The 17,286-nt window shown below is 34.4% G+C and overlaps 1 protein-coding gene across 1 annotated transcript; it reads right to left on the bottom strand.

Moving 5' to 3' along the window:
• Positions 1 to 349: 349 nt before the first annotated feature.
• Positions 350 to 7,369, bottom strand: LOC149421679 (uncharacterized). Its single transcript, XM_089635005.1, has 2 exons — positions 3,420 to 7,369; positions 350 to 2,443 (listed from the first exon to the last, which is right to left on the bottom strand). Exons 1-2 carry the CDS (start codon positions 6,550 to 6,552, stop codon positions 2,364 to 2,366), a joined length of 3,213 nt encoding a protein of 1,070 aa, XP_089491131.1. The 5' UTR covers positions 6,553 to 7,369; the 3' UTR covers positions 350 to 2,363.
• Between the last annotated feature and the right edge of the window lie 9,917 nt (positions 7,370 to 17,286).

Genomic DNA, 17,286 nt, shown 5'->3' with positions numbered 1-17,286 from the left:
TTACGGGGGGTGTCAAGTCTACTTTTTTTCATTAAATGACATTAAGTGACCAATTTCAATGTTCACATTACAAAACTAAACTTAATATTCTTTCTAAAATGTAATATGTACGAACATTACTAAAACAATTGCCAATCACTTAAGACTTCGTGATTGGGCGAATCCGGAACGCATACAGACATAATAGTACCATAAGTGGCACAAAACGTGTAAGAAACTGAGTGTTTTACCATTAAATAATTAACTGAATCCACGAAGTAAGTGCTCAGTAAAATTTAGTCCACAGACATTAAAAAAATGTTCTGCTAAAAGTTCTCATAAAAGAGGTTAAAAAAATTAAACTGTTGAGAATAGTTTGGGGCTTGATGGAGTCTTCAAAATAACAGAAGCATGGTTTTTTGTTTTTACTGCACAAAACTGCATTTGTACTTTATTTAATGTTACGAGTTTAAATTTATTCCCGACCCGGGCAAAACACTTTTACAGGTGGTCAGTTGACCATAATTCCTGACTGTTACTATTTTTTGGAGAGAAGAAGTCAAAAAATCCACTCGGCGAGGCTTTTTATAACCCAATCAATCACACACATTGACAATCTAAATATCAAAACAAATACGGTCATAGAAGCCAATGGTAATTAAAACACCTATTTTATCCATAGGCCCTAGTTTTACTACTGACCGCTAGGTGCTAGGCAGTGCCCTGTAAAATAAATGGTTGTGCACTTAGCTAATAACTTGTACATTTTAAACATATTGCCACCGCCGGGATGAGAAAAAAAAACTGGTGGGTTTTTTTTTCGATATCAATACAAAAAAAACTTTCAACAAATATCAAAATAGTTCATTATAACTAAACTACCTAAACCTGAAGGGATCGGGAATATAACTTAAAACAATCAAAAATATAATAACCCTCATACAAATACATAATCCATAAAATTAATCACATTATTCCATAAAATTAATAAATCCATAACCTGATAATTCATAAGATTGATAAAAATTCATAAAATTAATAACATTTACACATTTAGATCACTTAATTAACTAATATTCTAGCTCCCGTATAGAGCAGTTCAAAAACTGAAGTCTGTTTTTTTTTATATGAGTTCATACTTGACTCTTTTCTTTTAATAGAACACAAAACACTGTAATCACTGCACTGTGTAGACCGTTCACTCTGCATTCGGTCCAGTGGTGATCATCCTGTCAAGGGTGGTACATGTTAACTCAGGGGGTTGAGTCTCATATTAAGGGTGCCCTGTCCTGGTAGGCAGCGAATACCCCTGGTCCTGGTTGACTGGAAGCCCCAGTGGCTTCTGGATATAGGTTGGTCAACCACAGCGATGCTCTATGGTCAGTAGTCCTGTGTGGTAGCATCGGTTCAGCCTTGGTTACATTAGGCTGTGACCTTGGGAAGGTCTGTAGTTTGCCGGGTCGGGAGATGCAGATCCTGGTTTGATTCTATAGGCATCAAACATATTTTTGTGATAGGTCGCACAAAAATGCCTTGGGACGTCTTGAGGGTAACCACCCTCACTACGCCATCAGGTCCTGGATGAGTTGCTGTTATGCGCGCCATTCTCCATAATGCAGGAGGCAGATTGTCCTCCTTCAAGATGACCAGATCATCCTTTTTTATGACTTCTTGGCTGCTGGCCTGCCATTTGGTCCGTTTTTGTAGTTCAGCAAGGTAATCTCGTTTCCATCTACACCAGAAAGTTTGAATTAAGGCATTTAATTTTTGATATTGGCTTAGTCTGTTCTCTGGTAGCTCGCGGACGTCTACTTCAGGGATGATAGAAGCCTCAGTGCCCATAAGGAAGTGGTTGGGGGTGAGGGGGAGTAGGTCGTTGACGTCATCAGACAAGGAAGTTAAAGGACGGGAGTTCAAACAAGCCTCTATCTGACAAAGTAAAGTATATAATAATTCAAACTGTAATGGATTATTTTTGGTAATTCTATATAAATGAAACTTGGTAGATTTAACTGCTGCTTCCCACAGCCCGCCGTGATTTGGCGCCCTAGGAGGAATGAAGTTCCAAACTATACCTTTATCTGCTAAAAACCTATGAATTTTGTCATTGTTCAGCTTTAGACTGGCATACAACTCTTGAAGCTTGTTGGAAGCTCCTCTGAAGCTAGTTGCATTGTCAGAAAATATTTTTTCAGGTTGACCCCGCCGGGCGATAAATCTCTTTAAGCAATTTAAAAAAGTATCGCTTGACAAATCCGTTACAAGTTCTAAATGAACAGCTTTAGTAGAAAAACAAACAAATATGCAAAGATACGATTTGATAAGTGGAGACTTCCTCAGCGCTCCACTCTTCATGTCAATAGGTCCAGCATAATCAAGCCCCGTCACCGCAAATGGTCGACTGGGAGTGATTCTTTCAACAGGTAAGTTTCCCATAATCTGCTGGCAAACTCGAGGTTGGTATCTAAAACATATAATACAGTTATGTAAGACTCGTTTAACAGTATTTTTTCCTAGTATGGGCCAGTATTTCAAGCGTATTTCTGCTAACAGCGCTTGTGGCCCGGCATGTAAATGCACATAATGATAATGTCTTATGATTAATTCGGTTAATTTGTGTGTAGGCGATAATATTACAGGTTGCCTTTGTTGATGTGATAAGTACGTAGCTAGTTTTAGTCTACCATTTGCACAAATTAAACCATCTAATAAACAAGGATTGAGGGCTTTCAATCTACTATTTTTGTTTACCATCCTGTGATTTTTCAAGTCCTTTAATTCTCTTTTAAAGGAATGTTCTTGAGATGATTTCAGCAGACATTTTAAGGCTGCTTCTAGTTCGGTGACAGTTATATTGCCTCCGATTTTATCTTTAGGATTCCGACAATTATTTATAAATCTCAACGCCAAAGCGGTAATTCTCTTCAATTTGGTTAGCGATGAAAATTTTTCGAAAATCTCCCATTCTTGAACATTAGCTGCCAGTAATACATTTTTACTCTTAACCTCAGGGGGATTCAAACAGGACACCTTGGATAGTGGCCAAGCGCTGATCTCTTCTGTCAACCAGCTTGGTCCCTTCCACCAAATTGAAGCGTTGACTAACCTTTCAGCTGTGGTACCTCTGGACAGTATATCCGCTGCATTTTCGGCCGATGATACGTGTCGCCACTGGTTTGGATCGCTGATATCCTGTATTTCCGCTACCCGGTTAGCCACAAAAGTGTTCCACCGCGCTGGTTGACCCCTCAACCAGCATAATGCTATAGTTGAATCGCACCAGTAATGAGTGGCCGATTCCTCTATACTTAACTCCAACTTGATATTTCTAATCAGTTTGGCTAGTAGCACAGCACTGCATAGTTCCAACTTGGGCAGTGAAATACATTTCAGTGGTGCTACTCTAGACTTAGAAGTAAGTAGATGTGCATGTCGCTTACCCTCTTGATCAGTTGAGACGACGTAAGCGCAGGCTCCATATGCTTTTTCCGAAGCGTCGCAGAAACCGTGTAATTGTATATTCCTTGGCGCTCCGTGGTTAATTCCCCTCGGGATTTTCAATACATTTAGTTGTGATAGTTCACCTAGATAGGCCCTCCAGGGTAGTAAAATTTCATCAGGTAGTGTGTCGTCCCATGCTGCTTTTGATTGCCATAATTTCTGCATAATTAATTTGGCCACCACTATTATGGGGCCTAGGAGACCCAATGGGTCAAAAGTTGAAGCTATGCACGACAATATCTGACGCTTACTTTCCGTCTTACTTGACGGTCTTTTAATTTCATATGATAAACAATCTGATTCATTATCCCAGATCAAACCTAGGATCTTTTCAATTTTGGAATTGTTAGTGATCATTTGTTCACCATTGCTTTTCCCAGCAATTTCACCCTGGCCCGACCCAGATGACAATTCCGAAATATTCGATCTCCACTTCCGCAGGGTCATTCCGGCGGACAGTAAAATATCATGTACCTGTTGCTTCAACCTGACGCATGCGTCCAAGTCGTCCTCTCCGGTCAACAGATCGTCCATGTAGAAATCGTTTTCTATGACCTGGCTTGCTACGGGAAATTTAATGCGATTGTCCATACCGATTTGCCGTAGACATCTAGTTGCCAGGAAAGAGGAAGGTCCCAAACCGTAGGTGATTGTCTTCAATTTATAATGCCTGAGTTCCTCTTCTGGAGAGTCGCGCCATAAAATCTTCTGCAGGCTGCGATCCTCTGGGCGTACGTTGATTTGACGGTACATTTTTTCTATGTCCGCCGTCATGACGTATCTATGTTTCCTAAAACGTAAAAGATGAGTGTATAAATCTTTTTGAATAACAGCTCCTACCATTAATGCATCATTCAGGGAAATACCGGTCGACGTTTTAGCCGATCCGTCAAATACTACACGCACTTTAGTAGTGCTGCTCGCTTCCTTTATTACCGCATGATGCGGCAAAAAATAGGAATGGTCCTTTGTTTTCTCACATAGCTCCATGTGATTTAATTGCTCATATTCTTTCATAAATTGAGCATACTGAGATTTCAGTTCAGGATTCATTAAAAATTTTCTTTCCAAACCTTTGAATCTTTTTTCCGCTGTGCCTAATGAGTCACCAAGTTGGTTGACACACGGCCGGCGCGGCAAACTCACTACGTATCTACCATCGCTCTCTCGGGTGTGCGTGGCTACAAAGTCGGCTTCACAAGCTTTCTCCTCGTGGTTATAAAAACTTGGAGGCATCACCTCTTCCATTTTCCAAAATTTTTCAACTTGATTTGACAATGTATTTATTGATAAACTACAGATTTCTGGTACTGGCCTTTTTTTATGGTGAGCGTTGATCGGGCCCGAGATGATCCATCCTAATTCTGTCCTTTGGAGAGTAGGTCCGGTATCCAATCTTAGCCGATCATTCTTCAAGATCTCCCAAAAACTCTCAGCGCCCAACAGTATATCAATTGGTGCTGCTATGTTGAAGTTTGGATCCGCCAATTCCAATCCTGGCGGAAGCTTGAAATCCTTCCTGGCCACCGTTGCTTGTGGTAAATTTGTAGTTATTTCCTGCAATATTAGACATGTGATATCTTGTTTATAATTTGTTTTTAAAGATTTCATTTTAATTGCAACCCGTTTCTTTATATGGGTCACGTTGTTATGTATACCCGACACGGGTTTGTTTATGCTTTCACACTTCAAATTCAATTTTATTGCGAACTTTTCGCACATAAAATTTGATTGGGCTCCTGAATCAATTAATACCCTTGCTTTATGCATTTCATTATTGCGATCTAACACTCCTATGATTGCTGTCGATAATAACACAGTTTTTTCCGCCTTCACCAAGGCGGAGTGGTTGGACACTGAAACTCGTTCAGTTTCCATATGGTCGCTACCTCCAGGGCAGGCTTCACCATTTTTATCGGAATCATTACTCGGGTGATTCCCTTTATGCAATAACGTGTTGTGGCTATCGCTACCACATAACTTGCATTGTATATTAATTTTACAATATGAGGCCGTATGCCCTAACCTCAAACATTTGAAGCAGGCCCTAGACCTCTTTATCATTTCGCTTCTCTCTCCTGAAGTTAACTTTAAAAACTTTTTACAATAATAAATTTTATGTCCTTTATCGTGACAACATATACAATTATTGTGGGCGGCTGCTAAGAAAACTGATTCCTTTCTAGGAATGTTATTGTTGCCGCCATTTATTTTCGGGTAGGTAACATTTTTTTTCGATTCTGTATGTAACATTAATTCTAAAACTTGCGCCCTCGACGTTAGACACTTGAGAAATTCTCCTAACGTTGGTAATTCTTCCTGTAATGTTGTTTGTTCCCAATGCTTTCGCGATATTGCGTCTAATTTATTAGAAACTATATAAATAATTAATGCATCCCATTGATCAATTTTTAAGCCTAAATTTTGCAGAGCCTTTAGGTTCACATTAGTCTCATCAATTAAATAGCGCATGGCTACCGGATCCTCTTGTTTCATTTCTTTAAGTTGAAACAAAGCTTGTATATGCTTATGAACGGTAGTTCGTAAATTTGCAAATCTTTGTTGCAACAATTCCCAGGCTGACACGTAATTTAAATCTGATACTTCGAAATTGGCGATCACTTTCGCTGCATTCCCCTTTAAGCAGGATTGCAGATAATAGAATTTTTGCACATTATTTAACGTTTGATTATTATGCACCAGTGTCTTGAATGTCTCTAAGAAGTTTACCCATGTTTTTTGATCACCATTGAATTCCCTTAATTGGAGGTTAGGAAGTTTTATTGCTACCTTGTTTTGCTCAACGGATTGTAACATTTCTTTTGCTTTCGCTAAAATCGAATAATATTGATTCTCAAAACTTTCCCTTTGGGAATTATTCTCGATGTCGTCAGAATCTGGTAGAGATTCTATTTGATCTTGAATTAATTCAAACTGGTTTAATACGTTTTCAATTTTTTCATACCTAATTTGGATCTCGTTTACCGATAAACTATTTATTGAATCCCCGAACCTCGTGAGTTTACCTTTTAAAACTCCTCGTTTGGCGATTAGCGATTTCATATTATCCATCTTAATTGCGTAAAAACCAAAAAAAAAATGTTCCCTTTAAAATATTTTCTGCGCAATCGTATTATAATTGAAACCACAAATAATGAAATAACCAAATCCAGCCGTACCTTGACAAATTCTTACAAATAATATGTTTGAGCTACCTAACCTTAAAAAACCAACAATAATAATACACAATGACTTGCATCTATGCTGTAGGTAGCCGTTTTTTTCTTTTCAAATTATTATATTAGCAAAATACACAGTAAAACATAGCTTGTTTGAACTTGGAAATGATTAAAAAGATAGGAAGGCACAAGGTTACTCATCTGAATTTCTTCTGGAATTGGCATCAATTTTTTCCATCAAAAGCCTTTTGTTTGGTGCTGGTTCATTTTTCCGATAAATCCTCTGATTATATCCATCCGCTCGTTAGGACCATGTTGAGAATAGTTTGGGGCTTGATGGAGTCTTCAAAATAACAGAAGCATGGTTTTTTGTTTTTACTGCACAAAACTGCATTTGTACTTTATTTAATGTTACGAGTTTAAATTTATTCCCGACCCGGGCAAAACACTTTTACAGGTGGTCAGTTGACCATAATTCCTGACTGTTACTATTTTTTGGAGAGAAGAAGTCAAAAAATCCACTCGGCGAGGCTTTTTATAACCCAATCAATCACACACATTGACAATCTAAATATCAAAACAAATACGGTCATAGAAGCCAATGGTAATTAAAACACCTATTTTATCCATAGGCCCTAGTTTTACTACTGACCGCTAGGTGCTAGGCAGTGCCCTGTAAAATAAATGGTTGTGCACTTAGCTAATAACTTGTACATTTTAAACATAAACCTAGATAAGTAAATGATAATTTTTAAATGGAGCTTACTTAACTTTCGAAATAATAATGTATCGTGTGTAAATTACGAAAATTAGCTTTAACCTCAGACAAAGACAAATAAATTTTTATACTTCCAACACTTCGTTGTATTTTGCTTACTTTTCCCTTGAGTCGGGACAACTGAAGCCTAACATGTTAATCACACTCATTAGACGAGATTCAGTTTTGTCTTCAGAGCACAATCAACAAACAGCTCCACAGACTTTGACCATAAACCACCAAAACGAAAGTTTTGCCACGCCAATTATTATTTATTTTTAGGCGATCATTTTTTCTAATATAAGTTTGTCTGTTTTCTTACATCACAACACCAATATAACACGGTGATATAAAAGAGTTAAATTTTATTAAGTATTATTAGATGAAGATAACAAATTGATCAATCGCCTTTGGTGGGTACAGTCGATCATTTTACGTTTGATTTTTATGATCGTGACTTTTGAATCATTTTAACTGCCAACGAATTATAGAGTCACGTTTATTGTAACTTAATTGTGCTTTTCCGTCAAATTTGACCATTTAGTAGTGATAAGCATACACATTGAAGTTAATATGCACCTTACGGAAGTGGAGTTCATTATGTCACTTTTTAATCAAACTAATTTCAATTTAATTATATAGTAAATGTGCCTAATATGTTTTAGACTTCACCTTCACTCATGATTTAATGATATTCTCTATATTCACCATAATAATACACGCACATTAAAGTCAAAACGTTGCTTGATGATGTTAATTTATCAATATTAAATTCAAATAATTCCATTTTTAAAACCACCTTTGGACCAAGAAACTTTATGTATTTTGCGACATAACTCCACAACAATCCTTCCCGCAGATTTAAAACTAATAGAAATATAAGGTCTGACTGAAAGAGGTCAATGAAATAACCTTAAAAATAGCGATAAAAACGACATAGAAGATGCGTCCACTTAAATTAAATTAAATAACTTCCATCAACACAGGACTCCCTTATGAAGAGAGCTAAGAATAAAACATTTTTAAAGTTATATTTAAATCTACACCATAATTTGTTTATTATTAACAGGTTTTAATAGGTATTTACATAGTCGTCAATCAAAGAAAGAAGGAAAAAAGCAGTGGTGGCTCGTGACTTTTGTGTGTATTAGATTGATAATATTGCGAAAAATGGCATTATTGATAATTTGTAGCTGAAAACGACTTCTTTTTTTTTGAAAATTTGTTTTTTGTAAGAAGATTTTCGGGAAATCGGGATGGGGTACGGTAAAACTGAAATTGCCTGAAAATCTTCATACAAATATCCTTTTTTCGAAAAAAAATCAATCATGTCGAATTTTTCAAACTCGGCACTCTGTCACAGTCACGAGCCACCACTGGAAAAAAGTTATATGTAGTGACCAAATCTATATAGCCATGTATTTTTTAACCTTCATCCTCCCTTTCTCTTTTCCCTCTCCCGCTTACCTCGGACTCACACTTTCCCCTAAAGAACTGGCGTTTCACTGGCTCTAGAGAATAAACTGAACCCTTTTGCAGTTAAAAAAAGATTAAAAAGTTTTTTTTTCGGATACCTAATTGAATTGAAATTACATGATTGATCGTTCAATATGCTGTAATGGATGTATGACGTTCATTTTCACCTGTATTTTTTCTCACACAGACCTTCTTTATTTTCAGTGAGAGCAAACACCTGCCCATTACAAACCTGTATGTACGAGTAAGCTAGGAACGTGCTGCATTCGAACATACATATTACAGAGATATCATTATGTTTGTTAGATGATGACCGTATGCGATATGCGAGTACCATTACCAACAAATGAAATAAGAATGTAGCTTTTGTATGAACAACAGCACGAAAAAAAAACTCTGATTGTATTATGTTGTATAGTGGCAAGATTGAGCTTAATTTTTTTGAAAGTGTAGATACATGAAATAATGGAGATTGATTTTATTTTATTGATATTTCTGACGTTTGTTTTTACAATTTTTAGATTTCATCACAACTTTTGAACACACTTGGAAAACATGAAATATTTAAAATCATTTGCTTTATTTTATTCTATTCAATTAAGTTTATTATTTTAAAAGCATTACAAAAAATTGTACATTGTAGTGCGTTTTTAATAAGTTATTAGATTAAATAATAAAAGTAAGCAGTAATTATAAATTTAAATACTTGGAATATCAACTTTGATGGTGGTAACAGAGCTCGCCTTTTAAAGGCAGTTTGAACAATTCCTGTAAAATTAGGATTAAACAAAAATAAATTTTCTTTGCTTTTAGCCTCAAAACTTAGTAGAGGCTGACATTCCTAATGCCTTCGTAGTGTTGATTCTCTTGTGCGGTATTAGCAAGAAAAAAATCATCGTGAACGAAATGACCTATCCATTTATTTAATTAGATATTTTCGTAGTTACCCATAGCAATAAACGATCAAGCAATAATTAATTATCTGACAAGTACCCGGTGGCAACTTCGGTAAGTAATATTTATAATATCATCAGGGCACCCACATATTAGTACGCATAATACAGCCTCGTGTGTTCACTGATTGAACTTTCGTTTTCTCTCGAATGAAAGAATGAACCGAAAGTGAACGTTATGCAGTAAACACAAACATCTTTAAAGCAAATTTACTGCCATTCGGTCAGCACGCCAACGCGAGTACCTACAGAAAATCGATAAAACATGACAATAAAATTGCTTATGACGAATTCATTCCTAACAATGTAACAACGAACGAAGTTAGCTTACTGTTTATTTATCTATTACATACATTGCTAGCCATAATATATCAACAAGGATTTTTGTTGTTGTTGTTGCTTTCTTTAATCTCGACTTAGTTGCATCTGTAAACGTCATCAGTTGTATGAATCTAAATAGTATTTGGGTGAAAACTTAAGTACCATTGTTACGATTGTGTAAACATTATTTACATTAGTTTCTGTTTATTATCAGGAATTAACAGTATAATGTTTAACGGTTGGTGGACCTACCAATATTTCCAAATTTAAAACACTTGATATACAATGAAAATGCTAAACAATACCAAAAGGTACTCAATATTATATTTTTATGCAACAATCTCAGTAGGATGTAAGGTGTAAGACCGCTATTCAGAATTGAAACGACACTTGAAATGGCGTTAGCCGTGTTTGGTGACCAGATCTGAATTACTAGGTAGTCTCCCAACTTTCTCTTCCCAATCTCCTTACCCTCTCCACAACCTTCAGCCTCATTACAAACTCCAATTGCGGATGCCATAATTTCATTGGCTCCAGACGATTGGGAGCAGTTGGGACTCTCGTGCGGTATTCACATTAAAAAATACCTACCTACATAAAATATGTTCTATTTGATACCAGATGGAGAAAGATGTTAGATATTCGGAGAAGGTCTATCTGCTGGTAAGTTGTGTGAGTGGTTCGTGCTAAAATAAAGAAACTATTCCAAGAAGAAAAAAAATGCATTGAAACTGGACAGGTTGGTATCTACACATCAAAAGAAACTGCAAGCTGAGATCTGTAGAGAAAGTAAAATCCTGATGGTCATTAAATTGAGGAATGGCACTTGAACTCTGACCTTTACAGAACAAGGCTAAGAATAATAAAAGAAACACACATTAATAAAATGCACCCACTGTCGATAGTATGAATACTTCTAAATCCACGATAAAATTAACTCTTTTTGAGAACTTCGTATATTTATTTCGAGGTTCGGGGTTATAAGACAATTTCCAACTCTCCCAAATATACGTTTTCGTACAAAAATGCTCTTTTTTAAATAAGTTAGCCTGAAAGTTTGACAACAAGTAGATATAAGATTCGTGTTTTTTGAGAAATAGTGCCATCTTCTGATACCTATAATAAAATGGCAATTCTCACGTGTCTAAAGTTTTCTTTGAAGACGACATGACTGTATTTTAGCTAGCATTGCAAAAACGGTATTTGATTACCGATAATAAACGTGTTATTATCGTTTAACGTCCTTAATAAAATATGTTGTTGGTAGACAAACATAGTAACACATTATCCTCGTTCAATTTTATCTTTCCCGTTCACTGAAAGCTGTATGAACTTTATTTGCACGGTTCGAGTCATGTTTTTCAATTGTCAGTCAATAAATGTTAATCTTTCAACTTTGTAGGCAGGTAGTTTATGCTTAAAGAGATAAAAAAACATTTGCTTTCGGACTTGATACTGCCAGAGAACTATCAGGGTGGAGACACATTACTCTAAACGCATTCAAGCGTTTTATATAACACCATATCGCCATACGATCCCATAGACCTATCCTATCCTATCCTATAGACCTATACAGACCTGTCACACCTGTGGGCGTAGCGTCTATGATAAGCTGTGATCTGCTAGGCAGGCGATATTTGATCAATTTACGGAGCGCCGTGTCACGCGGCTGTCATCTGTCAAGTTGACCTATCCCATACAAAGAAATCGATTGATTGAATTGATTGACCCCAATTGATCTGACCCTCTCTCCCGAGGAAGATAGTAATTAGTCCGACATCTCAACATATAATCTGTATAAGCCACTCCCAAATAAGCGTTGATGCGTATAGCGTAATGTTTCTTAGGCTTCAATCATAAGGTATATTCTTCCCCAGAATATTGAAAAAGCAAAGCATGAAGAATAAAAATATTATCTCGTCATAGACATTCTGGACAGCGATTGCAACTTGCAATCACTAAGCTTCTGTTGGGTTATAACTAACTTATAAGTAGGTACTGAACACAATATTACACTTAATACTTATCTGTATTATCATACTGCATCTAAGAAAAGGAAAATAATTATTTCGATTTCATGAAACATTTAACATTTTTTTTATAATTATATTTAAGTATCTAGAAAATAAGCCTTTTTGATTTTTTAAACACTAAAAAAATATTATTTTTTTATTGATAAACTTTAAACTTAGACAAGGTTTTCATGCAAAGCAGAAAGGATAACAAATTATTATAAACAATAATTATTTGCCTGAAATAACTAGGTATGTGAATTGAAAAAATCTTCCAGGAGAACTATTTTTTTTTTTTTATGAGCAATAATTGTTGAATAAAACAATCGTGTTTATTAAATTATTTGGCGGTTTAAAACAAGTCGATGTAGCATAGTTGCTAGTACACCCGACTGGCAGTCGGAAGGATGCGGGTTCGATTCCCGTCGACGGCATTTATTTCTTCTCTGAACATTTTTTCAATTTATGTATTTCAATTATTGCTTAAAATAACTAAGAAATTGATTTGAAAGAAGAAGAAAATTTTATGTGGAAAACGTGCAAGTACCTATCTAGTTACATAATAATGATATATAATACAAGTATATATTTAAAGATGAAATGTATGATAGATTCCCATACGTTCATACTCTACAATATGAAATTATAACCTACGAAATTATCATCAAAGAAGCAAGTGGCATGCTGTTACTTTGGGCAATTTTCTGAAAGAAAAGGTTTTGCAGTTGAACGTTGTTTTTTGTACTATTGAGTTTAAAAATAAGTAAAAAAAATCGGTTATGGAAAAATATGTAAAATAGGGATAATATATGTAATTTTACACCGCTTGAAACAATGTATCGCTACATAGTAAAATATCTACCGATCGCTTTTTGTGAAGTCAGCGTAAATTTGTGTGTCATCTCGAAATTTCCTCGTTTTTAATCACGTTTGAAGCACCCGCCCCCAAGTGGACACGTTTTATTCATCGTGTGTTTGACAATTGACATGGCAGCTAATTAAATTCGCTTTGAAGCTCATCAGTGCATGTGAACATTAATTAATTTTTAACGTTTGCCCAATTTAGGTAACCATCAGAAAAATCAAAGAAATTCGAAAATTATGTGCATAAAAATTTTCCTTTTCTCGAAAATACATTTTTTTGTTTTTCTACGACCTTATTATTGTATTATTATATAATTATTTTTTATATGTATTCTTCCAAGTCTCATCGATTGCTAATACAATGTTGAAAGTTTTATGGTCAAAGGTATTTTCAATCTGAACTTACGTCCGAAAGATATTAGAACAAATTCGTGTTTTACAACATAAAATAATGGTGAGAATGCTCATTATTATAATGCCTATTTACAATGGTGTTCGATTTTAGGCTTTGTACTCTTTGATTGATTGTGGATGTCGATCAAGTTTATTTGTTTTCCTGGTAAAAAATCTTGCATTTCATTAAGTCACTCACGTCACAAATAGACTATTGATAAAATTATTTGATTTTGTGATCTGGAAAAAACTGGAAACTTGGAAATAAAACATCATTAATAATTATTACTAATCGGCATGTGCCTGGCATCCGAAAACGTATGTTTATAATTTTCTCTTATTTAAAATAATTTTTTTGTATCAAAATTTCTTCCGAACCAAGATTTGTAAGTACGTATTTAAATACTCAACCTTATTAAGGAATTGGAAAAAAAAATATATATAAAGATAATAAAAAAAAACAATGCTAATTTCAAAAGAATTTTGTTTCATTTTGGGGAACTTGTGGGGAATTAGAAAATCTTTTTTGTGGGTACATTAAATTTAAATTGGCAACTCTGGTTGCCACCGATGTATTTTCATCGGTTTGAACCAAAGAAAATACTTTTATACAGGTTTTTAAACACCGGTATGTTTATCACTTTGATTCAATGCGATAACATTATTGACGAGAGGATGTTAAAAGCGGGTAATCTTCAGATTAAAAAACTCTTATACGCTGGTTTAAAAAATAAAATAAATATATAAACACTGGTATTTAAGTAATTGAGAAAAAATAAAAGACATTTTACAAATTCAAATAAGAACTAACACAATTTGTCCAAAGAGACGTTGCTATCTCAATGCTATTCAGGCTCAAACTTTTCTCGGGAGGGTAGGTGTACGAATAAGAAATTCCAAATAAAGACGACGATTTCACAATTAAATTTTATTTTTTTTAACGAAACATCAAAATGGCCACCATCTTGAAACGAAAACGGAATGTACAAATAAATTTACAGAAAGACCAAATGCAAAACGGTTGAGCTAAATCGGAAAATTACTAAGCCCAGTCAATTAATTACACAAACTGTAAAAATTACTGCCTCAGCACTGGCTTGTGAGGCACGTTAAGAGAAACAAAATGTGAAAAAAATTATTTTAAATTTGCAGGAAAGTAATATTATGAAACTGGGGTGACTGTGGTCATGGCCTTTGACATTTAATCATTGACAGTTTATGTAGGTTTTAATGATTTCAGAAAAGTTTTTACACACGATTTATTCACAAGATTTTTTTTTAAATATAGTAAACATGGCTGTCGTAAGAACATTAAATGCTAAATATCATCATACGTGCTTTCCAATTATACCAGACACTGAAACATAATTGTAATCTGGAGATTATTCAGAAGATTGATTGTTTTTAAAGATTAATAGAAGTTTAATGATAAAGAATTGGTTCAAAACAAATTGCTTCTGTAAACTCTAGGAGACCCCTCAAGTCATAAAATTATTAGGAAAATTTTGACCGATACAAGTCATGTTAACGTACGAGAATGTTGTTCCACTAAAATGTTCTTTTTGTACATATTAATTTGTACATTCCTACAATTATTTTGCGGTAAGATGCACTTATGAAAAACCCCATTCAGTTAAAATTTTAAACAAGTCAGTGATATGAAATACAGTTAATTCATTAAAAAGGGACTGTAGGCCTGTAATGAATTAATGGAAAGAGTTTGTAATAGAGTATCAGTCAAAAGCGTATGTTTTATAAGACACGTGTTCTTACAAATACTGATTTTGATATTGACATACTGATATATACTGATGTATATTCTGAATAATTAATATTTTAACAGGAAGTTGGCATGCCATCGCTTTTTTAACGGAAATATTTTTCTACGTGTAGCAAAAGAGTAAAAGAATAACGAATCTCTAGTCTGGCTTATTTTGTATTTTAAAATAAAGTGAAGTAAAACAAGTGGGGCATAGTTTATCACATTTACTGGAAATAGTGGTAATTACTTTAAAATACTTTAAATATTTCATCTTTATACCTATAGCGGTAGCAAAAATCAACTAAGCGTTTCTTTTTATTTTATTCGTTTACTGTAAAATATATTCATATCCTCACATATAATATATTTATATATATATATTTTTTTTATGCAATAAAACTCCATCTCCAATCAATTCTAATATAGGAGACTTTTTTGGCTTGACTATAATTAACATATATATATATATATATATATATATATATATATATATATATGTTAATATGTTAATATATATATATATATATGTTAATATATATATATATATATATATATTTATGTTTGCTCTGTTAAAGCTGTTTGTCTCTCTACAAAAAATAAATAAATAAATATTTTTTCAATCTCAATAGCTCATGACGGGCAAGCGAAAAATATTTTTGGTTTATTAATTATAAGCGCCCTGAGGGGCTTTTACATGATTTTATATTTTTGTTGCACAGTAACACATTTTAAAGTGAAAAGCTGATCTTTTTTAAGGCAGAATAACACATTTTAAAGTGAAAAGCAGAATCTATTTTTTTCGCAGAATAACACATTTTAAAGTGGAAAGCTAAACCATTTTCATGACGCCAGTCTTTTAACGAGTTTCTTTAGTGGGAGATAAATACAATCTTTGTTTTAGGTATGTACAGCTCAAGTTACTAAAATTTTGTGGTTATTTTATGTTCGTCAACATCCAATCTAGTTCATTGTGTGTGAATGGCCAGAACCAGATTATTCTCGAGATGGGCGAAAGTGATGTTCCGGCAGCGCATAATAGGGAGTGGCAAGTAATTACAGTACTGCAGATGGCTAAATCAGGTTATGACATCACACCGCTTTGGACGATATTCCACTCTTACAATTTTCGCAAGACAAACAACCGGTTGGTCTGACTGAAAAAAGGTGCCGTTCTATGAGCCTTCCATACATACTCATAACACTCTGGTAAATTCCACGAATGGTTTTCCGCAATTAATTGGTAATACTCGTATGGTCTTGCGCAATCAAGACCTCTGATGCGGTAAATGTACTATACATAAACATATCCTATTGTAGAACATCTTTGTATAGTGCCTGGGAATATTTCTCCCTCTTCTTATGTCAACTATGGGTAGAGGTGCAGAAATGTGAAACTTTTGTACCCGGGTGGCGGGTTGCATATTGCTCCTTTCCTAAAGGGCTTACTAACTTTTTCTATAACTTATTTTTAAAACCTTCAGTAAATTTACTATAACCAAAACTGACTAAGGTACAGTATATTTTAGAATCCTTAAACAAACTCCAAGCTGAGGTTAGTTATCATCAAGGCAATCTTCACTCTGAAGATTGTAGCCTGGAACAACCCAGCAATCAGGTAATAAGTATAGTTCAATCGATGTTTACCGCCACCACTTAGTGGCCATAGTAAAAATCAATATATAAGAATATTTGTAACTGATCAACAAAATTCATTTTTCTTACATGCACTCATTATCTTTATATAAATATTTATATGTTCCATAAAACACCCAATCGGGCGTAATAAATGTTTGTTGATTAAAAATTGGCTATACAACAAACCGTTCATGTTTATTCTTATAATAATGTTAGGCTATGTTTTGTATAAGACCTCATCTGGCAATATAAAAGTTTGCCAAATAATAACATGCTTAGCAATAAATATTTCATATTTATTTTACTAACATCGACAAAGTAACTTAAAATTTTTCCGCTACTACTCTCATAGTACCTTAAGTACCTATCTTGTACTCTTATTATTATTTATAATCTATTGAATAACTATTACTTGAATGTACAACAACTCCCAACGATAACTTGTATTGTACCT

Source organism: Hesperophylax consimilis, chromosome 8, assembly GCF_061612785.1.
Source record: "Hesperophylax consimilis isolate HC1 chromosome 8, BYU_Hcon_1.0, whole genome shotgun sequence".
In the NCBI taxonomy this organism is placed as follows: domain Eukaryota; kingdom Metazoa; phylum Arthropoda; class Insecta; order Trichoptera; family Limnephilidae; genus Hesperophylax; species Hesperophylax consimilis.
This window is presented reverse-complemented; position numbering and strand designations above follow the sequence as displayed.

What these genes read in the sequence shown, in the direction of transcription:
- LOC149421679 (XM_089635005.1), bottom strand. Translation starts at nt 6,552, where the DNA reads ATGGATAATATGAAATCGCTAATCGCCAAACGAGGAGTTTTAAAAGGT. An exon ending in CGTCTCAACTGATCAAGAGG is followed by an intron (nt 2,444 to 3,419) that starts GTAAGCGACATG and finishes TATATGTTTTAG; the next exon opens with ATACCAACCTCGAGTTTGCC.